Genomic DNA, 17,205 nt, shown 5'->3' on the forward strand with positions numbered 1-17,205 from the left:
CTTTTGGAATGAAAGAGAAACAAGTGAACTTGCAGGCAATAAGGAAACTGTAAGAGCTTGTTTGGGTTCACCCACTGCTGCCCTAGTAGGCAGTACCAACCTCACGGCCCCCTTGGCTGACATCTCTTTCCTTCTGACCTGCAGAGTCTAATTCCTTCAGCCTCAGTGCACCCCGGGCCACTCCAGACAGAGCCATGCACTATTCCCTGCAGCAGCTCCCTGCCCCGCTCCAGCTGTGGCTCCCAGGCAGAGCCCAGGGCTCTCAGCAGCCCAGCCAGGCTGCTCCTCCCATTTAGCCTTCCCAGTCCTCTTGTTTCCCCCCTACCTTGTTGATACTGCATAAAAAATAACTCAAAATGAAAACACACTGGAAGCTAAGTTGTGTTTGAATGCAATTAAAACTCCTTCAGTGGAGAGTGTTTTGTGCCAGTAGAGAGACCTTTCCTCCACTTCATTTTCTGCCTAGATATTCAGACACTCACAGTTGTGGAGCTTCTTGGAGAGTTTTTGGTGCCTTCTTACGCCCTCGGAGCCTGAACCATGCTTAACAGGCAGTTGAGCAGCCTAAGTAGGTACAGCTGAGACACCTCATCTGCCTGGTTACCTACCAGCTCCACCACAGCTCATTTAAAGAGTACCCGAAACAAACTGCCAAACCAGGGAAACTGAGGCAGGAGCCAGCACTGAGGCAGGGCAAGTGGGACTTAAAACGCTTCGGGAGCACAAGCCAAATATAGCCATTGTTAGGTAACCTTAGACCATCTCCTTCCCCAAGGTCTTCCCTGACCCTTTGGTGAAACAGATGCCCAAATCATTTTGCTGTCATTAAAAGTGCTGTGGGGGAGCTGAGGAGTAAGGGCAGAGGCACTTTCGTCACTGGAGCAAGCCACCCCAGCAGGTGCTGGCAGAGCTGCCCTGTCCTTCCCAGGGACAGCTGCAGTTCACAGGGGGAGTCAGGTCTCAAACCCACTCTGCCACAAACTGACTCCAGGATTCAGCAACAGCAACAACAGAAGAAAAGGAGTGGCTAGTCCCCTCCCTAAGACAGTCTGATGCATCTCACACTCCCTTTTCCTCTCTAGGAAATGGAACTGCAAGATAATCTGAATATTTCCTTTTGCTTCTGATCTTTGCCCTGGAGAAACTTGTTACCAATTCCCCAGGGCTGTCCAAGTCACCATCTGGCCTCAGAACTACAACAGCAAACACAATCCAGTGTTCCAGCCTAAAACTAATTTGCTTTCTTTCCCCACTTGACAGCTGAATAAATACTTTGTCCTCACCATTTGAAAATGGGAGCCACAGCAAAGGCGTTTTGTCCAGTGCAGCTACAAGCATCAGCCTTGTCTCCAAATTAGGCCTGAACAAGCAGCTCAAAGTGAACACATTTATTCCACAAATACAAACCCTTTCTGTTCAGAATCAACCACGAGCAGTTTACAACTTCTAATTTAGTTGTTGTTTGTTATTGTCCATCAGGCCATTTTGGCAACTGATTGTTCCTTGGACCTTCCAGACATTTTTCTGACCAGTGTAAGCTACTTTTATTTTGTGGGCACAGAAACATTCCTGCTTAAAAGCAGAGAGCCTGAGGGTCAAGGTATCCCAGCCAGTTTTTCAGAGTGACCATCCTGCAATGACTGCTCTCAGAGCTTACTAGACCTTACTCTTTCACTGATCATTTCTGCCTCCAAACTCACTTGCCTAAAACACTCTCAGAAATGACGAGGCAGCTTATGAAGTTGAGGCAAATACAATTCTTCATTTGAGCAAATATTCAAGGAAATTAGGCATTTGCCCAGCTCTGAAGCACAAATGCATGATTTAGCCAATTCCACAGTTATTGGCTAAGCACTGTCGAATTTTACAATAAAGGTAATGGATTTAACTTTCAATGTAATTTCCATATGGATAAACTGATCTCCTCAAGTACATTTGCCCATGTGTTCCCTCCATCACAGTTAATTAATATAAAGCTATTTAACAACCTCCACTTAAACACAAAAGACCATTCAGACTCTTCTGGCATCAGTAAAAGGAACAGCCTCCAAGTGTGATACACCAGCTGTAGACGAGAGCAAAAGAAAATTTAATTAAGGGCGATCAAGAGCACGACAGTTGCAAACAGAAATCAGATGTTATAAATGCTCCTACATGGTGATTACTCCAGCTCCTGAAAGGGTTAATAGTGCCATCCAGCACCAACTTCCAGGTGCTTGAGATGTGTCCAAGAGACCTTTGAGGATGAGGAAAGTAGTGGGGCTGGGAGCCAAAACCTGGCAAAGTTAAGAAGGGAGCAGCAGGGATTCGGCATCATCTGTACAGGAGCACCACAGCAACTGTGCCCAAAGCTGCAGCTATGCTTGAAGCTGATGGGGCACCAAGCTGAATAGGAAGAAACTATAGAAACAGGCTGTTTGGAAGCAGCTTCAACCATGGCATCAACAGATAGTTTCTGCAGATGTTTTTGGGCACTTAAATAATGTTAATTGGTCATTAACAAAATCCATGCTTCTTAATTTCTGAAGTGCAGCATTTGACAAGAGTTACTTGCCTTCCTAGATGATTTCTGAAAGAAGCATATGAATTGTGACTCACAAGATAAGCACAACTGAAGTTTCCACTAAGAATGAGTAAGTGGCAGAGTTTGAAATAGCTGGGGATTTTTGTTACAATGGAGAAAGCTTTATTGCATGGATGGATTAATTTAAGAATATTGCAGAGCTCATAAAACCACTAAAAAAAAACCTATGTAAGGCTGAACATTGACGGCACAGCAGAAATCAAACCACTTATTTTGACAGGTGGAAGGCCACCATCCAGAAAACTTGATTTCAGGGAACAGTGCATTTACAAAACAAACTTTGTGGTGCATGTGACCAGCCGCCACTGGGAACAGAGACAAGAGGAAAATGAACATCTTAATCCACAGGAAATGTGGAGCAAGTAACAGGGCTGTGTCATTCAGGTTGTGCTCTGCCCATTCAGGAGTACTCAGCATCTATTGCTTGGGACTCTCTTTACCCTGCCCTGCAGGACCTTTATCACAAGCAAAGGGAAAAAAAGGAGATTGATTTCATTTCTCTGCTTGTCACAAGTCTGGAACACCACAGCCACATGTGTAAAGGAATACTGCAAGCCCACTAGTCCCAACTAGTTTCAAAGCAATGTGCCATACTGGAAAGACCCTAACTGAAAGAAAACTAGAGCTTGCATATCTGTTGGTGAGACAGGTGGAGTAAAGACTCTAGCACCTCTTGTTGATACTCAGGCAGATCACAAGCAGCAACTGACTGCACAGGAAGGCACTGGACAGCCCCTGAGAAAAGGCAGATGTGGCCAACAATCTGACTTCCCGCCTCCTGATAGCTGTGCTGCCCTTACTCAGGGTTTCTTCTCCAACCTGACAAGGGAGATCTGTCCTCTTTGCACACATACACGTTCCATGCTTTGGTATCTTGACTTGATCACCTTCTCTCCTCTCCTACCATCAAGCACCAGATTGGCAGATTCTAGTCCTGTGACTAGAAAAAGTGCATCCCTAAGATGAGAAAAATCCTTTTCAATAATTTACAGAAAAAACTTCAAGCTGGCACTCAGAAATCCATAAAGAAAAGTATTTGGTGTGAAAATATCAAACCTAAAGATTAGCATTTTCTAGTGGAAGAGTCTTAACTACAATGGGAATTAGAAGGCTCATCAGCTAAAGGCATGGGATTTCTAGATAGTTATCGTTATGCTGGAGAAAGGCAAGTCTGAGAAAGTTGCAATAGGATGGTAAGACTCCGGGTGGAAGAGAAAAGCACAGGATCTGCTTTTCTGCAAAGAGAAGATCACTGGCTTATTGCACAGAAATGTAGATTTGGGACACTGGGTAACTCAGAAGAGCAGTGTGAACAGAGCACTCTTGGCCCTAGAGGACTTACTCAGCTCTTCCAAAGGGGAGCTCCTGCCTTGCCTTAGCAAACTACAGCACTGTGGGAAATTCATTTCATGGTTGTCTGCTCTGGTAAAACCCCTGACTGAATCGACTCACATAGGTAAACATCTGGGCTAGTCATAGGAAAATCATTTGGCACAGCTAACCAAACCTCAGCATCAGGCCAGGCCCTAGGCACCTACCTTTCCACTCTTGAGGCTCCTCTTCCTGTTAAGAATGTGCCTGGATTGCAAAGAGACATCCCCAGAGTGCATGTCACATATTGTGGAAAACTGAAAGGAGGTATGCAGACAGCTGGACAGAGCCCTCAGACAGGTCTGTTGGAACCAAGATGCTCCTCTACTCACATAGGAGGAAGCAACCTTCACTAAAGATTTCCCAAGGAAAGAGCAGACCCCTGCAGAGAGTTCACAGACGTGGGTTATGTTACAGCATGTACATAGTTACTTGCATTGCTCCTGGCCAATACAGCTCAGGTTAAGTTAGCACAACCTGTAGACTTGCTCTAAGTCTAAATGAGTTAAAGGTTGGGCTCCAAGCAGCCCTAAATTCCATGACTCTATGGTTCTATGAAATCCAGCAATGCTGAAGTCCACTCCTTCTACCCTGAACCAAGTGACAGTACAGTAGAGCACCAAATATGAGTTACAAGGGGAAAAGAAGCTGAGTTTCGCCAGCATGTGTCAATGTCAGCTGTATTTAACAGCCTTGCTTTCAAATCCATAAATCAGATCTTCCCTGGAATCTCAGTCACGGCCTAAATCCCTAGATTTTGTAGTCTTCTAGAAGTATATTTTGCACTATGTTAAATTTCACTGGAAACACATGAGTAGCATCCAAGAGGACTCAGATGTAATGTGCAGCACTACTACTGGCCACAGCCCCTACACTGAGGAACCTCTCACAAAGTGAAACAGCAGAAACCCTGCTCGTGGCTGCCACTAGTACCTTAAGTATTCCACCAGAGAAGTCTTGCTCTCCACCCTGAAGCTAAGCAGCATAACTCCTAGCAGGAGAGCTGCACTCTATCGACCTGTCCAGCAAGTAAACCCAGCTCACATGCAAATCAATGTCTTTTCTCAAGAATGAAACCAGAGACAGTGACCATGAGCATCTTAAAACAAGAAAAAGCAAAGCAACCTGTTGCAGATGGACCCCTGTGCAGATGTGGTGAAGCAGCAGAGTAGCTGCCTGTGTTTTCACAGCACACTCAAGAACAGCAGAGCTGCTGCCAACGAACCAGCTCCCTGCTCTTATTAAGACAAGGTTTAATGCAGAACTCTTGTCTGCCTCATTTGTCAGAGAATTACTTGCATGGATTTGCTGTCAGGGACTCCAGTCACTCACAGCAGCCTCTGTCTCCCCTGATACTGTAGAAAGCCTGGGTTCAAATGTATCCCTCTCCCAGCTGCACTGTTATCTGAAGCATACTCTAGCTAGAAAAGATGCTCTGTGAATCTCTTCTGCCAGTCATTTGTGGCAGTGTGAAAGGCTCATCAAGGCTTTCAAGCCATGACCCCAAAAATCTCGCAGGATGAGAGGTAAAGAAAACTTGTTTTGACTGTTCTTGAAAAGCATTCTTGGCGACAGTGGGATATGGAGTCAGCTTCTTAGCAGCAAGCCCAGCACAGCAAGGCATCAGTGAGGGCAGCCAGACTCCCTTGGCTTCTGATCTGCTGCTGCCAAACCCTGAAGAGACAAACTTGCCCTTCTTACTCACAGAGGTGCCTTTCTGAACCAGAAACTCGCTCTATGATAGAAAAATCAGGAAAAGGGATAATGTATCAGGAAAGTCCTCATAATCCCAAAAATGCCCATAAAAAATTAAGCCAGATAGTATTAAACAGGCACAAACCTCTCAGAGGCATGGCAAGAAATAAGGTCTTCTTCCTCTGTGGCTAGTGCTTCATCAGATAATCACCTTTCACCAGCGGACTCATTTGGGTCCAAAAGACAGGTAACACTGTACCATTTCCCAGCCCGCCTGTGGATCTCTTTTTTTCCCATTGCAGCAGATGAATCCTCAAATCTTTCAAATTTCTTCTAAACTAAAATTACATTGTAAAAGCAAGTATTTTCACTAGGCTTTAAAAAAAAAAAAAATCTATGAGAAACTTTTCAAAACTGCAAGCTTTTTGAAAAAATCTTTCATCAAAGTGATTAGGAGTTGGCGATGCATGGGCTTGCTGAGATAGCACTCATTGGCAGATCTCCAGGTACTGGATTCATTTCATTATGTTTTGAACCATTATTGTCTCTCTACAGGTCCAAATCCTAAGGGAATCCATTTCAACACCACTGCATGAGAACACCTGATTTTCATAGTAAACGTAACATCTAAACTTGATCCCACAGAAGCAGAGAGGCAGCTAAAACCTTCATTTTAACAATATGCCTCATTGTTTGTCCCTTCTTCTAGCTGCAAAATATTTTTAAGGAAGAGGAGAAATTCCTTATTTGGCAGATTTTATATGGTATTACAGATGGTGATAGCAGGATGAGCAGGTGATGTGGAGGACAGTTTGGTCTGCAAAGCAACAAACAAAAAGATCACAAGCAAGTCTCTGGTTTAGGACTTAGGCTCAAAGGAGAGCAGCCCATGAGGGAAAAAAAAATTCCTGGTTTAGAAAATTATGAAAATCTTAACTCAAAGAAAGGTCAAATGTTCCACTTTAAACAGCTCTTTTCCCAGATCACTGATGAGAGTAAAACTACATTTCAGGTAAAACAGAGCTGAGGTTGAGAGACCTGTGGAAAGGAGCCCAGAAGTCATGTAACGATCACAATCTAAAACTGGGTTGGAGGACAGCACTTTGGAAAAAACCTTCAGGGAAATCATGAAAGAGTCTTGACAAGAAATTAACTAGTTGGTAGCTCTGAGCCCTCTTAGAAGAGCACACCTCCTGGCATTCACTCACAGTTAGTCTGCACTGCATGCAAATCCCCTCTACTAAGTCACACAGCTCAGAGCTTTAACCAAGTCAACAGAGATCAACATGCAGACATCTAACAACTGCTTGCATTAAATGGGCTTCACTTAGTCGTAGACCACCAGCATGCCTGCCTTTCCCTCAACAGCGCCTGAAGAAAACTCCACTTGTATAACTGCACCAGAGAAGGACGTTTGCACACAAGATGCTATTACAAAATCTACTGCAGTATTCAGATGCTTGACCTGTACTCTTCCTGATAAATTTTTAGGAAGGAAGCTCCTTTGGAGCAGATGAGGCTGCTCTCATGAATAAGGACTATCAGCTCTCTGCTGCACTCCAGAAGCCTTTAAGTATTTAACACAAGTGATGGAATTCCCTGTGTAATGTCAAATCCCAATGTGACCACTCACACAAAAAAATCTGGGTATACTGGACAGAGACATCCAGACAAAGCAAAGAGGAACATCATAGCTGGAGCACCGAAGTAAGGTACCAAGGAGACAGCTACCCCTAAAATCCACATGAGCAGGTTTTGAGGGGATTGCCAGAGAGCTCTGAGCCTGCATTTCTCAGAGGAAAGGAACCATGACCCTGCTCTGTGACTTCACCAAGGAAACAGTGCTACTTGGTCCATTGCTTTCAGATACTAGGAATAAAACACTAACTCCAGTAATTGTTGAGAAAGTGCTTTGAAACACTGAACTTCAAGGCATCCCACTCAAGCAGGATCACAAATTTTCCGATTCTGAAAAATGACCGTGGCGTTTCTGCAAGCAGGAAATTAATGGAGAAAACACACCTGGAGCACACTCATGCTGTGAAATTAAGCTCAGGACAGAGATCTGTGGCAGAATCCAAACAGTTCTCAGATTCCCTGCCCCTCTCTCTCAAGAACCTAGAGAAGTACCTAGCTATTTTCTAGACAATGACTGGAAGAGGGTGAAGAAGGGGAAAACTTGAAACATCTGACAGTCTCTGTGCTTGCCAGCCAAGGCAAAGCTTTCTCTAAAGCAGTACAATGTCGTTGGATCCAGAGGACCACGTGTCCCATCGCTCCTAAGTACATGGGAACCTCATTCTTCCTTCAGAGCCTGACAGCTGCAGATGCTCCACACAAGGTATTAGGGTGTACACCTACAAACAGCCCAGCAGTGTCAAATGGCACAATTTTCACTTCTCCTCCCAGCTGAACAGCATTTTCTGGGAATAAGGGAACAACACCAGGCAAGAAGAATGCCTGGCCTAATAACATGTTCAGAACTGCAGCTCCCAGATACGAAGAGCCTGTGTGTCTGTATATACATATTAAGTACTTCCTCCACTATACAACTAATCCGATTAACAGCTTTAGGAAACTCTGAAATGTTATAATTCAAGGGGTTCCATTCAAAAAAGGTCTTAGGCTGTTTCTGTACAGAGGTTGCATTCTTCCCACTGGAAATAAAGCAGGGAGTAGGATTTTCTCCCAGGGAAGAACGGAGCCCAGTCCCCACCATGCTGAAGTAGACCACTCTCCTACAATTCACATGAGTGTCAAGCAAGCCCCACAAGAGAAGAATCAACCCTTCCTGCCCCTGCAGAGAGCCCCTCCCAGGGCAGGTGACCATAGAGATCCCTCAGTGTGTGCTCTGCAGAAAGCACCACAGTCCCAGGGGCTGCCCATTTGTCAGCTGCACTCCCAGGGGTACAAATGAAACCTGCCAGAGATGAGGACAAGGGCAAGTGAGTGAGGTGACGTCTCCACCTAAGGCAAAGCGTTGTATGATGCACCAGTAAAAAGTGCAAAGAAGAGACTGGTCCAACCACACCACATGAGCCATGGCTGTAAGAGACCAGTGCCTGCATTACCTGATACAGATGTGAGTTATAAAATCCAGTTCATTTTCCAGATGGCACGGGTCTGGCACCAGTGCCAAGTGAAAGAAATGTGCTAGACATGACAACTAAAAAAGTTACCAGAAGAAAAACTGATACATTCAAACATCATATGACTTTGCTTTCCCAGTAGTCTCCTCATCTAACTTCAGGAACTGACAAAGGGATGTGAAAGAGAATGCTGCCTGTCCCACTTAGTCTTCATTTTCTGATATATCTTCTGCTCCTAATAACCTATCACATAAGAATGTGTGACAGCCAAAAACACGATATGAAAGGGCTAAGTGACATGGCAATGCAGGACAATGGCATTTCCAGGGAACTACCCATAATCTGAAGAACTGGACAGCCCTTCTCTATCCAGAATTTCAGTTAGAGTGACAATTAAACATGCCAACAAAAATGTTGGATGTGTCATCGTTCACATTCATCCCAATAGGAAACTGGACCACTCATTCCCCAGAACCAGACCTACACGGTGCTTAGATGCTCTGAAGCCAAAGTTAGACAGTTACAAGGAAAGAGATCCAGCACCAATGCTTTCAAATGATATATAAGCTGAATTGCACAGGGGTCAGGTGAATATACAATTTCAGTGATTTTTGCCTCTACCCAACCTCTCACCCTACTTGCTAAACTAGAAGCAGAGCAGCAAAGAAAAACAGAAGAAGTTTGTTCTGACCAGCTCTGTCTCCAGTCCCTCTGGTATCTCTCAGAGCTCAGACTTCCAGCAATTTCTCTCTTGCAGCATACAGTGAAGTAGAGGGAAAAACACTGCGGGGAGCCCTCTGAACCAGCTGCAGAGTGTTTCAGAGACTGTTAGAGCTGGAGTGCAGTCAGAGCTCCTGAGTTAAGAAACACCTTTGCTCTGGCATGAGACTGAGCATACATTAGAGTTGCATAGGGGGAGAAAATGAGCACACACTTTACAGAAAATCAACACAATTGTTAACCTATTTCGATTATAATATCACCTCTAGGGCTGACTATATGCAAGACCGCAGTGGGTTTTACTAGGTAGACAGCCGAAAAAATCTGTTATTCCATTAAGATCATACAGTGAAAGAAAAAGGAGCACAGTAAGAGTCAGAACTCCTGCCAAACTGAGTGGCCCAAACTCAAACACATTTCTTTCCAAATTGGCAAAAAGGTATTTCCTCATAGAAAGAGACCGGTGATGTAAATCTGAAAATCTCCCTCAGACAAGATATGATTTGGCTACATCAAATTGTGACTTGTTTTTTATTTAACAAAGTTCAGAGTTGGATCCCACCCTCAGTGCCATAACTAAGCCCTGCATGCACTGCCCTGGCTGTGGGAACAGCATCATGAGTGAAATGGAAGTGCTCCTTCCCTAAGGACAAAACGAGGTGAAAGAAGGTACCACCACCCCGGGGCTGCCCTTACCTGAAGTGTGTCTTGCGTTGCCATCTGAGTGCTTTGTTAAGCCAACAGCTCTGTCTATTTGAAACAACTTCAGATCATCTTCATCTAAAGCGATATCTCCCCAAAAGGCAGCTGGAGAGAAACAAAGTGCAATTAGTTTAGTTTTTATTTTGGAAGAAAAGTACAGTTCCCATCTGGCTTGTATCACATCTAAAAGGCATTTAATGGACCAGAAAAAGGTCAAAGGCTACTGCAGTTCTGAAAGTACAAACAGTGAACATCAGTGGAGGCCAAGTGACAGCACTTACATTAAGTCACAGCATAGATCCACCAAAATGAGACGATTAGCTGGGATTCCTCGTGCCACTCATTCATATAGGTGTGACTCAACGAGGTGAACGTTAAAGCCTACAAGAGGCAACCACCAGCATTGTCCTATTTCCTGTGAAGGAACTAGGTAAGTCACAGCTCAGGTCCTTACTGTGACGTTGCATCTGCACCATCCCCAGCCTAACAAAGACCAGAGAACAGCAGTGAAGCGCTCAGGCTCAGCAGTGTATAGCTAAAGGCTACAGGCTTCAGGACCTCACTCACCCAGACACACTGCACTGGTCTCAATCCAGCCTGAGAGCCAGCCTACCATTTCCACTTTGCTAGAGAAACACCAGTTATGTGTCCCCTTGTGGATCAGTTCCCTAGATTTAAGTGTGCAGAGTTTCAAATTTTGTGGAAATCTTTGAATTTCAGTCAGACGTCACCAAAATAAGGTAAACAAACTGATCACTTGATATTCACAGCTCAGAGAAACAGACTAGAAATCATCTGAGTGGAAAAAATTATACCCCTGGAGTATCCTGGCTGAGTTGATGCTGCACGGTGTATAGTTACCACTTTGAGAATTTGAACAAAATAAACACAGGCAGTGAGGCAGTTGACCAAGCCCAGCAAATCTTTCAGAGATAAAAAACAGATTACAAACAGAGTTCTTAAAACTCATACAAGAAGCATGTATAGGCTGATAAAAAATAAGAAAAAACAGAGCAAATTAATTAAAGATACAGCTGAAGAGAACTTGGTCAGACAGACAAGGAACAATGCTAAGGCACTGTCTGCAACAGTGGCCAGATTGGATGAAATTGCTTTTTACTTCTCTTGTTAAGTCAACATTTACATTACTTGAGGGGAAAAAACATCCTGCTGTGTAGTGGTTTGGTCTAAAATACTCATTACTGTTTATCTTCTGTGAGATAAGAATTAGGAGAAATGCAAAGCAGGCACCAACTTGAAAAGAGTATAAATCCTTGCTAACCTATGACATTCTGCTATACTGGGAACATCACTGATCAAAGCACATTAGGCCTGAGAAACCAATGTGCTTTACCAATCATCTCTCTTTTACTACCAAGACCAAATGGAATATGGACCTTTGCCTCAATATCAGAAACCTGCAATCAGATCTGTGGCAATTGAATTAAGAAAGGTTAACTCAGAGTTTTCTCTGACACAACATGGTCCTGGTCCTGATGGAACACTTGATTCCTCTATTCTGCATCTCAGCAGCTCAGTCAGTACCACAGAATTTGCCAATGTCACTGTTCTGGGATGTGGGCATGACAAGAAATCTTTGCTTGCTACTGCCTGCTACAAGCAGCAGAGCCCTGGCATGAGCAGAGGGTGACTCTAGTGCTTCTCCCTTTCCCTGGGACAAAGCTGTCCCCCCTGTTTACCTGGCCACGGCAGCCTCAAGAGAGGCTGGCTCAAGCTTTTTGGCTGGGTCTTCTTAAAAGTGCTGCCAAAACCCAGTTCCAGAAGAGAACATAGTTAGTGCAGACAAACCTATACACAGACTGATATCAGTTATAACTAGGGCAGAACCTCCATTTGCTACACAAACACAGAACTCAGGCTCTCCCCAACTTCTGGGCCATCTAAGCCATCACTCAGAACAGAGAAGAACCCAAAACACTGGCAGATCCCCACCAGGTAACAAGTCTACCAGTACAGCCAAACATTCCAAGCTGATTGGGATGAAAGTGGAAATGGAAGAAAGCAGGGACATAGGTTTCTGTGGCTGCAGTTTGAGGAGATGACATTTTACCCATCCACAGAAATTACTTGCCCAGAACAACGTGCAGTCAAGAGGCAGAGATGCAAGCTTGGTAAGTCATTACTATACTGGCCATCTACCACCACTATTCCTTACCCTCTTGTCAAACCTACTGTCCCAACTAATTGCCACCACCGTGGGCTCTCAGTGGCTGTTCTCCATTAGTACCACACAGTCTGTTTCTCAGGCTAAGGTAGCCCATGCAAAAACCCAGCTTTCAGGGCAAGCCTGCAGCATGAATTTACACCAACAGAATTGTTATATTTTCCTTCCCAATGGAAGGCAGCAGTTTTCTCCCAGCTCTAGCAAAGGGATCTCTTTCTGTTACAAAGCCATACATCATCCTGAAAGATAGCCCACTACAAAAGCAGAATTTTCCTAGCATTTATTTCCAGCTCTCTGCAGTCCCAGCATGCTCCAGGGGAACTGTGATTTATCACAGTTCCCAACCAGCTGAACAATTTTCGTTGTTGGAAGTCCCGGCGGAGAATGCTACACTGCAACTTCTCCTGTGCTGTCAAAGGCTCCTTCCTAAAGACATGCAAGCCTGAAAGCCTGCCTTCACCCAGAGGGAGCTGTCCCACAGGAAAGCCCAAGTACTTTATTTTAAAGGGTCACAAGTTCAGAGACTGCTGGCAAATGAAGCATCTCAAATCATCCCTTCTGATTTCTTTTACTAAGTTCTCCTTTTTAATTTAATGTGGGAGGATTTCCAAAAAAAAAAGAAAAATAAAGAAACAAACAAAAAATTTAAATCTCCAAACAGCAGGCTAACAAGCTCGTAATCCAGAGTTTCTCTTGGCAGAGCTCTGTAGTGTACACCCAGGTGCAAACTCTTAACACACAGTGCAACAGCATGCCAGCTTTTCTTTGAGAAAATGCATTAATCGCTCTGGATAGTAAGAACAGAGCAGCTCTTATTGAGCTTGATGGAGCCAACATGAGAGACTTTGCTTCTCTGCTGGACTGGTAGCCTGCACCAACCACCTGAATGCTGAACCTCACCACCCCCCAGCATATGCAGCCAGACAGCATTTATCTGCTGGGCAAAGGGGAAGGATGACTGTGTTAAACAAACAAATTCAGCACCAAAAAGAAAAAAGCAGCCTGGCAAGCTGTCTGTGTTTTCAGCACATTTCTCCCACAGGAAAACAGTCCACATGCTGACATCCGAATTGTGCGCTGAGCACAGAGGTGCCATGACACCAGGAAAGTGTGGCAGGTGGCACAGGGAAGGAAAACACCTCCTTCTGGGCAGAGGACAAGCTCAACAGTTTTCCCAGGTGCTTCCCCCACAAGCAGGGCCTAAAACCATCAATGTCCTCACAGTTCTCATTTTCCACAGTAACATTCTGGGGAATCGCCAGCAATGTGACAGCACAAAGTGTCTTCTTTCTAAAAACTCCACCACTCTTCCCTGAGAATCACCTCCAACCTGCTTTTTCCCCCTAAGGCTGTCCTTCTCCTATTCCCCACTTGCATTTTCTCCTTTTCCTGGTTCTGAGCAGCACAGTCTTATTTCAGGGGAGAAAAATAATTTTGCTATCTCTTATGAAAACTCAATTCAGAAGTGTTCACAACTGTTTAAAACTTTCATTTTCCATGAAAAGCGTGTGTCATCCAGGCTTTTTAAGAAAAATCTTATACTTTCTGGGGTTTTTTTCTCTCCCTCAAAGACAACTAAGGAAAAGAATAAATCACCAAAAGAAGCTTATGGTATTCAGACAGAAAATTAAATAACACTGTTCCTAAATATACATCTCAAACCAAAATGTACTGTTGCAACTCGTTAAAACCAGGCTGATCTCTAACACTTCAAGACAAATTCCTGGGGATGGGTATCCTTCACCCTCACCACAGTCAGCTCCAAGCTTCTACAAGAACATGAGCCACTTGAGCTGGCAGAAGAAGAATATAACTCCATACCTGAGAAACATCAAGTGTCTGTGTTTGAACTGATCTTCAGCCACCACACTGGAACAAACCTTTCATTCATTTGCCTGCCACAAACTCTTGCCAGGAAGCCCCTATTCCAGCATCAGTATAGGCCATAGGTTTATCCTGATGAACAGGGATCAGCAAAGCAGTCACCCTCTGCACGCTATGAAAGACCACTGCAATTCTCCCTCTAGCACTGATCAGAACCAGCCGTGACAGAGACTGACTGAGACTTTGGAAACATGTATACCTTGCCTGTCTCCAAGGCAAAGCTCCCTCCATCCCACTCCCCCTCAAATACAGACTCACCATCTGAAGCTTTTATTAAGAAATGGCAGGTTTTAAGTGCTGAACAGGATCTGAACCTAGATCGAGGACTGTGTCTTCCAATTTGAGTCAAAGGGGCCAATTTTTCTATGGGGTCACACTAACCTGTGTATGTCACCAGCTCCAGGGTTTTGTCTGAATTCACAACTAGCTGGCACAGCTCACACTGACAGATTTCATTTCAGTCCTTCTAGCAGAGCTTTAACACAGTTTTTCTGCTCTTTTTGAGCAGGTGTCCCACAGGGCAATATAGCAATGGGCAGGTTAAACAAAGACCAATGTGAACGCAAGTAGGTGCCTCAGATTTGTTTCATCAATACTCACAACTCAGTTTTCACTAGTGTTCACAACCCCTGTGTGTAGATAAGAGCCGGGTTCCCAAGCAGAGGTGCCTCATGACTCATGCCAGTACAAAACACACGAGGAAGAAGTGCTTGCACAATTAACCTTGACATCTCCAATTCCATGAGCATCATGGGCAGGCAACTGATACAGCCTGCCAGACACTAACTCAGCTGTGTCACCCAAGTGATGAGCCACACCCTCTGTTTGTGCCTCACAGTGCAAACGTAGGATGCTCTGAACCCACCCACGAGATCAATCACGGTGCATTTCTAAGGCACACTCTCTACCCCCACCCACATCTCTGCTCTCCATCACCTACATTACGGAAAAGTCCTAGGGCACCAATTAGTTCCTTTTCTTCTGGAGTTGAGTGTACCACACCCAAATAGCACAAGAGAAAATCCATGTCCCTCCCACCTGAGCAACAGGAGCACCTGGCAAGGGGTGCTGGGCATATGTGGGCACGGAAACACATCCCACCTCCTGGCAAACAGCAGTACAACTCCTCATGCACTAGCAAAAACACACCAAGTTATTTTTGAGCATGTGCTGAATGCTTCCCAAGCTGACAGGTCTGAGTGCTGGGAGATTTAATTTTCAGGGCTGGCCATGCTCTCATTAGGGCTAACACTTTGCAGTCTCACAATAAGAAAATAAATCAACAGATCAAAGAGCATTCCCAGCACCTCCATATTTCTTTCCTCGCAGGAAGGTAGGCCTGTTGCTGAACCTCCTGCTGGCACAGGAACCAGCAGAACAATATTCTGAAGTATGCTAAGATTTATACCTTAGAGAAAAAACTCAATACATTCCTCAGGGCAAAGTAACAACTGTGTCAGAGGGAGAGCAAAGCCTCAAAGTAAGACAGAAACCACTGAAAGAAGAGAGAGAAAAAAATTTCAGACCAACAACTTGGAAATAGGGCCAGATTGTGAGCATTGAACACTCAAGACAAAGGAAGATGGGAAACAAGCAACAAGTAAACAAAAAGCATCAAAATTGCCACATTCAGCCATTATGTTTTCATCCAGATCAGTAGGAATGATCAGAAGTTTCCCACTGGCCAGCTTTGGGAATAAGCTGCTGTGGAGGCTCTGGTGGTAACTGGCTCCACTCAGCAAGGGTGTCAGAGCTGGGGTCTGGCATCAGTGGGGTTTCCTGGCAATAGGGACTTGGGGATTCTATCTTGAGTGGGAAGTTCCCCAGTCCAGGGAGCACATTTTGTTTCAGAAATTCCTCTCAGTTCGTGTAGGAATGTCTATGAACATGGTCTGCTTCTAAACGGCAACAAATACTCCAAAAACATCAAAATCTCCTGGAAATCAGAGTCCAAATCCCTGTTCAGACTTCTGCAGAAACCTAAACTGCCTAAATTATCATGTGTAGTGCTCCCAAAGCACTGTCTCTTGGGAACTGATCTGCAGGAGACCTAATTAGGCCAGAAGTCCTGATTCATATTCAGTAGATTTCCTATCCTGGAAGGTGACAATGCAGGAACAAAGAAATACTTTGGGCTTGAGTTTGTTCAAAACTGCAAACATGCACGTGAGCCTACACAATGCCCAGCTTTGCTGTCCCTGGACTGAATACTGTTATTTTAACCAGGAACCGAGCAATAGAGCTCGCCAGAATCAGGTTAGGAGAAAGGTATTTTCATTTTAAAATTTACAACTCTCCTGCTGCTGGTTACTTCCTCACTCAAGGTCTTCGTCTTTTCCACTTCAACATGGTAGTCACGCCAATCCAATAATCTGTGAACCCATTCCCGGTAAAATGAGCAGTGCAGGAGGGCACATGTGAACACACAGAGCTGGAAAGCCATGCCAGGCAGCTGGAAATCCATGCCACAAGCAGCAAAGCAGCTCCCTCTATGGGCCCTGAAATGGTTAAACAGCTGCACCTTCATAGCGCTGCGGGGGATGGATGTCTGCTGCCCAGTACCTCAGAGCACCTCAGAGCTTTAAGGAAGCTGCTCCCCTGTAATGTGGGGTGCAAAACCCAAGCAACTGGCTTAACCCCTCCTGTTTCCATAGGAAGTAAATTAAACTCTGCGAGCTTCATAACACTCTGTTTACTGCTCTAGGTGACAATGCAAGTTCCATGGCAATGCTGACATGAGATAGGGATCTGGCTGTGCATCTCTGAATTTGTCTCCCTGAAAGCTGTAGACAGTCTGTAGAGTGCCTCTTGGCCACATTTTTTGTGTAGGCAGGAAACAGACTTTAGGGAGAAGCTATCGTGGACTCACAAACACATGTAGTTTGATCTCTACCCCCCAACACAGATAGGCAAACATCCTCAAAGCCACCCCAAAAGCAGGTAAATTCACTTGGAGACCTCTTTCCCTTGCAAGT

The 17,205-nt window shown here is 44.7% G+C and overlaps 1 protein-coding gene across 3 annotated transcripts in view; it reads right to left on the reverse strand.

Annotated features, from left to right (window-relative positions):
• The window catches only part of TLL2 (tolloid like 2), an 86,349-nt gene that overhangs the window by 43,744 nt on the left and 25,400 nt on the right, over positions 1–17,205 (reverse strand). Inside the window, exon 2 of one of the 3 annotated variants that reach the window (XM_069019466.1) lies at positions 10,156–10,266. The exons of 1 other annotated variant lie outside the window; for it this stretch is intronic. In XM_069019466.1, coding sequence (XP_068875567.1) covers positions 10,156–10,266 — 111 coding nt within the window. Of the gene's footprint in view, positions 1–482; positions 517–10,155; positions 10,267–17,205 lie in introns of those variants that run through there. One more of the 3 variants, XM_069019469.1, reaches the window with a different exon arrangement.

Source organism: Aphelocoma coerulescens, chromosome 6 (assembly GCF_041296385.1).
Source record: "Aphelocoma coerulescens isolate FSJ_1873_10779 chromosome 6, UR_Acoe_1.0, whole genome shotgun sequence".
Classification (NCBI taxonomy): domain Eukaryota; kingdom Metazoa; phylum Chordata; class Aves; order Passeriformes; family Corvidae; genus Aphelocoma; species Aphelocoma coerulescens.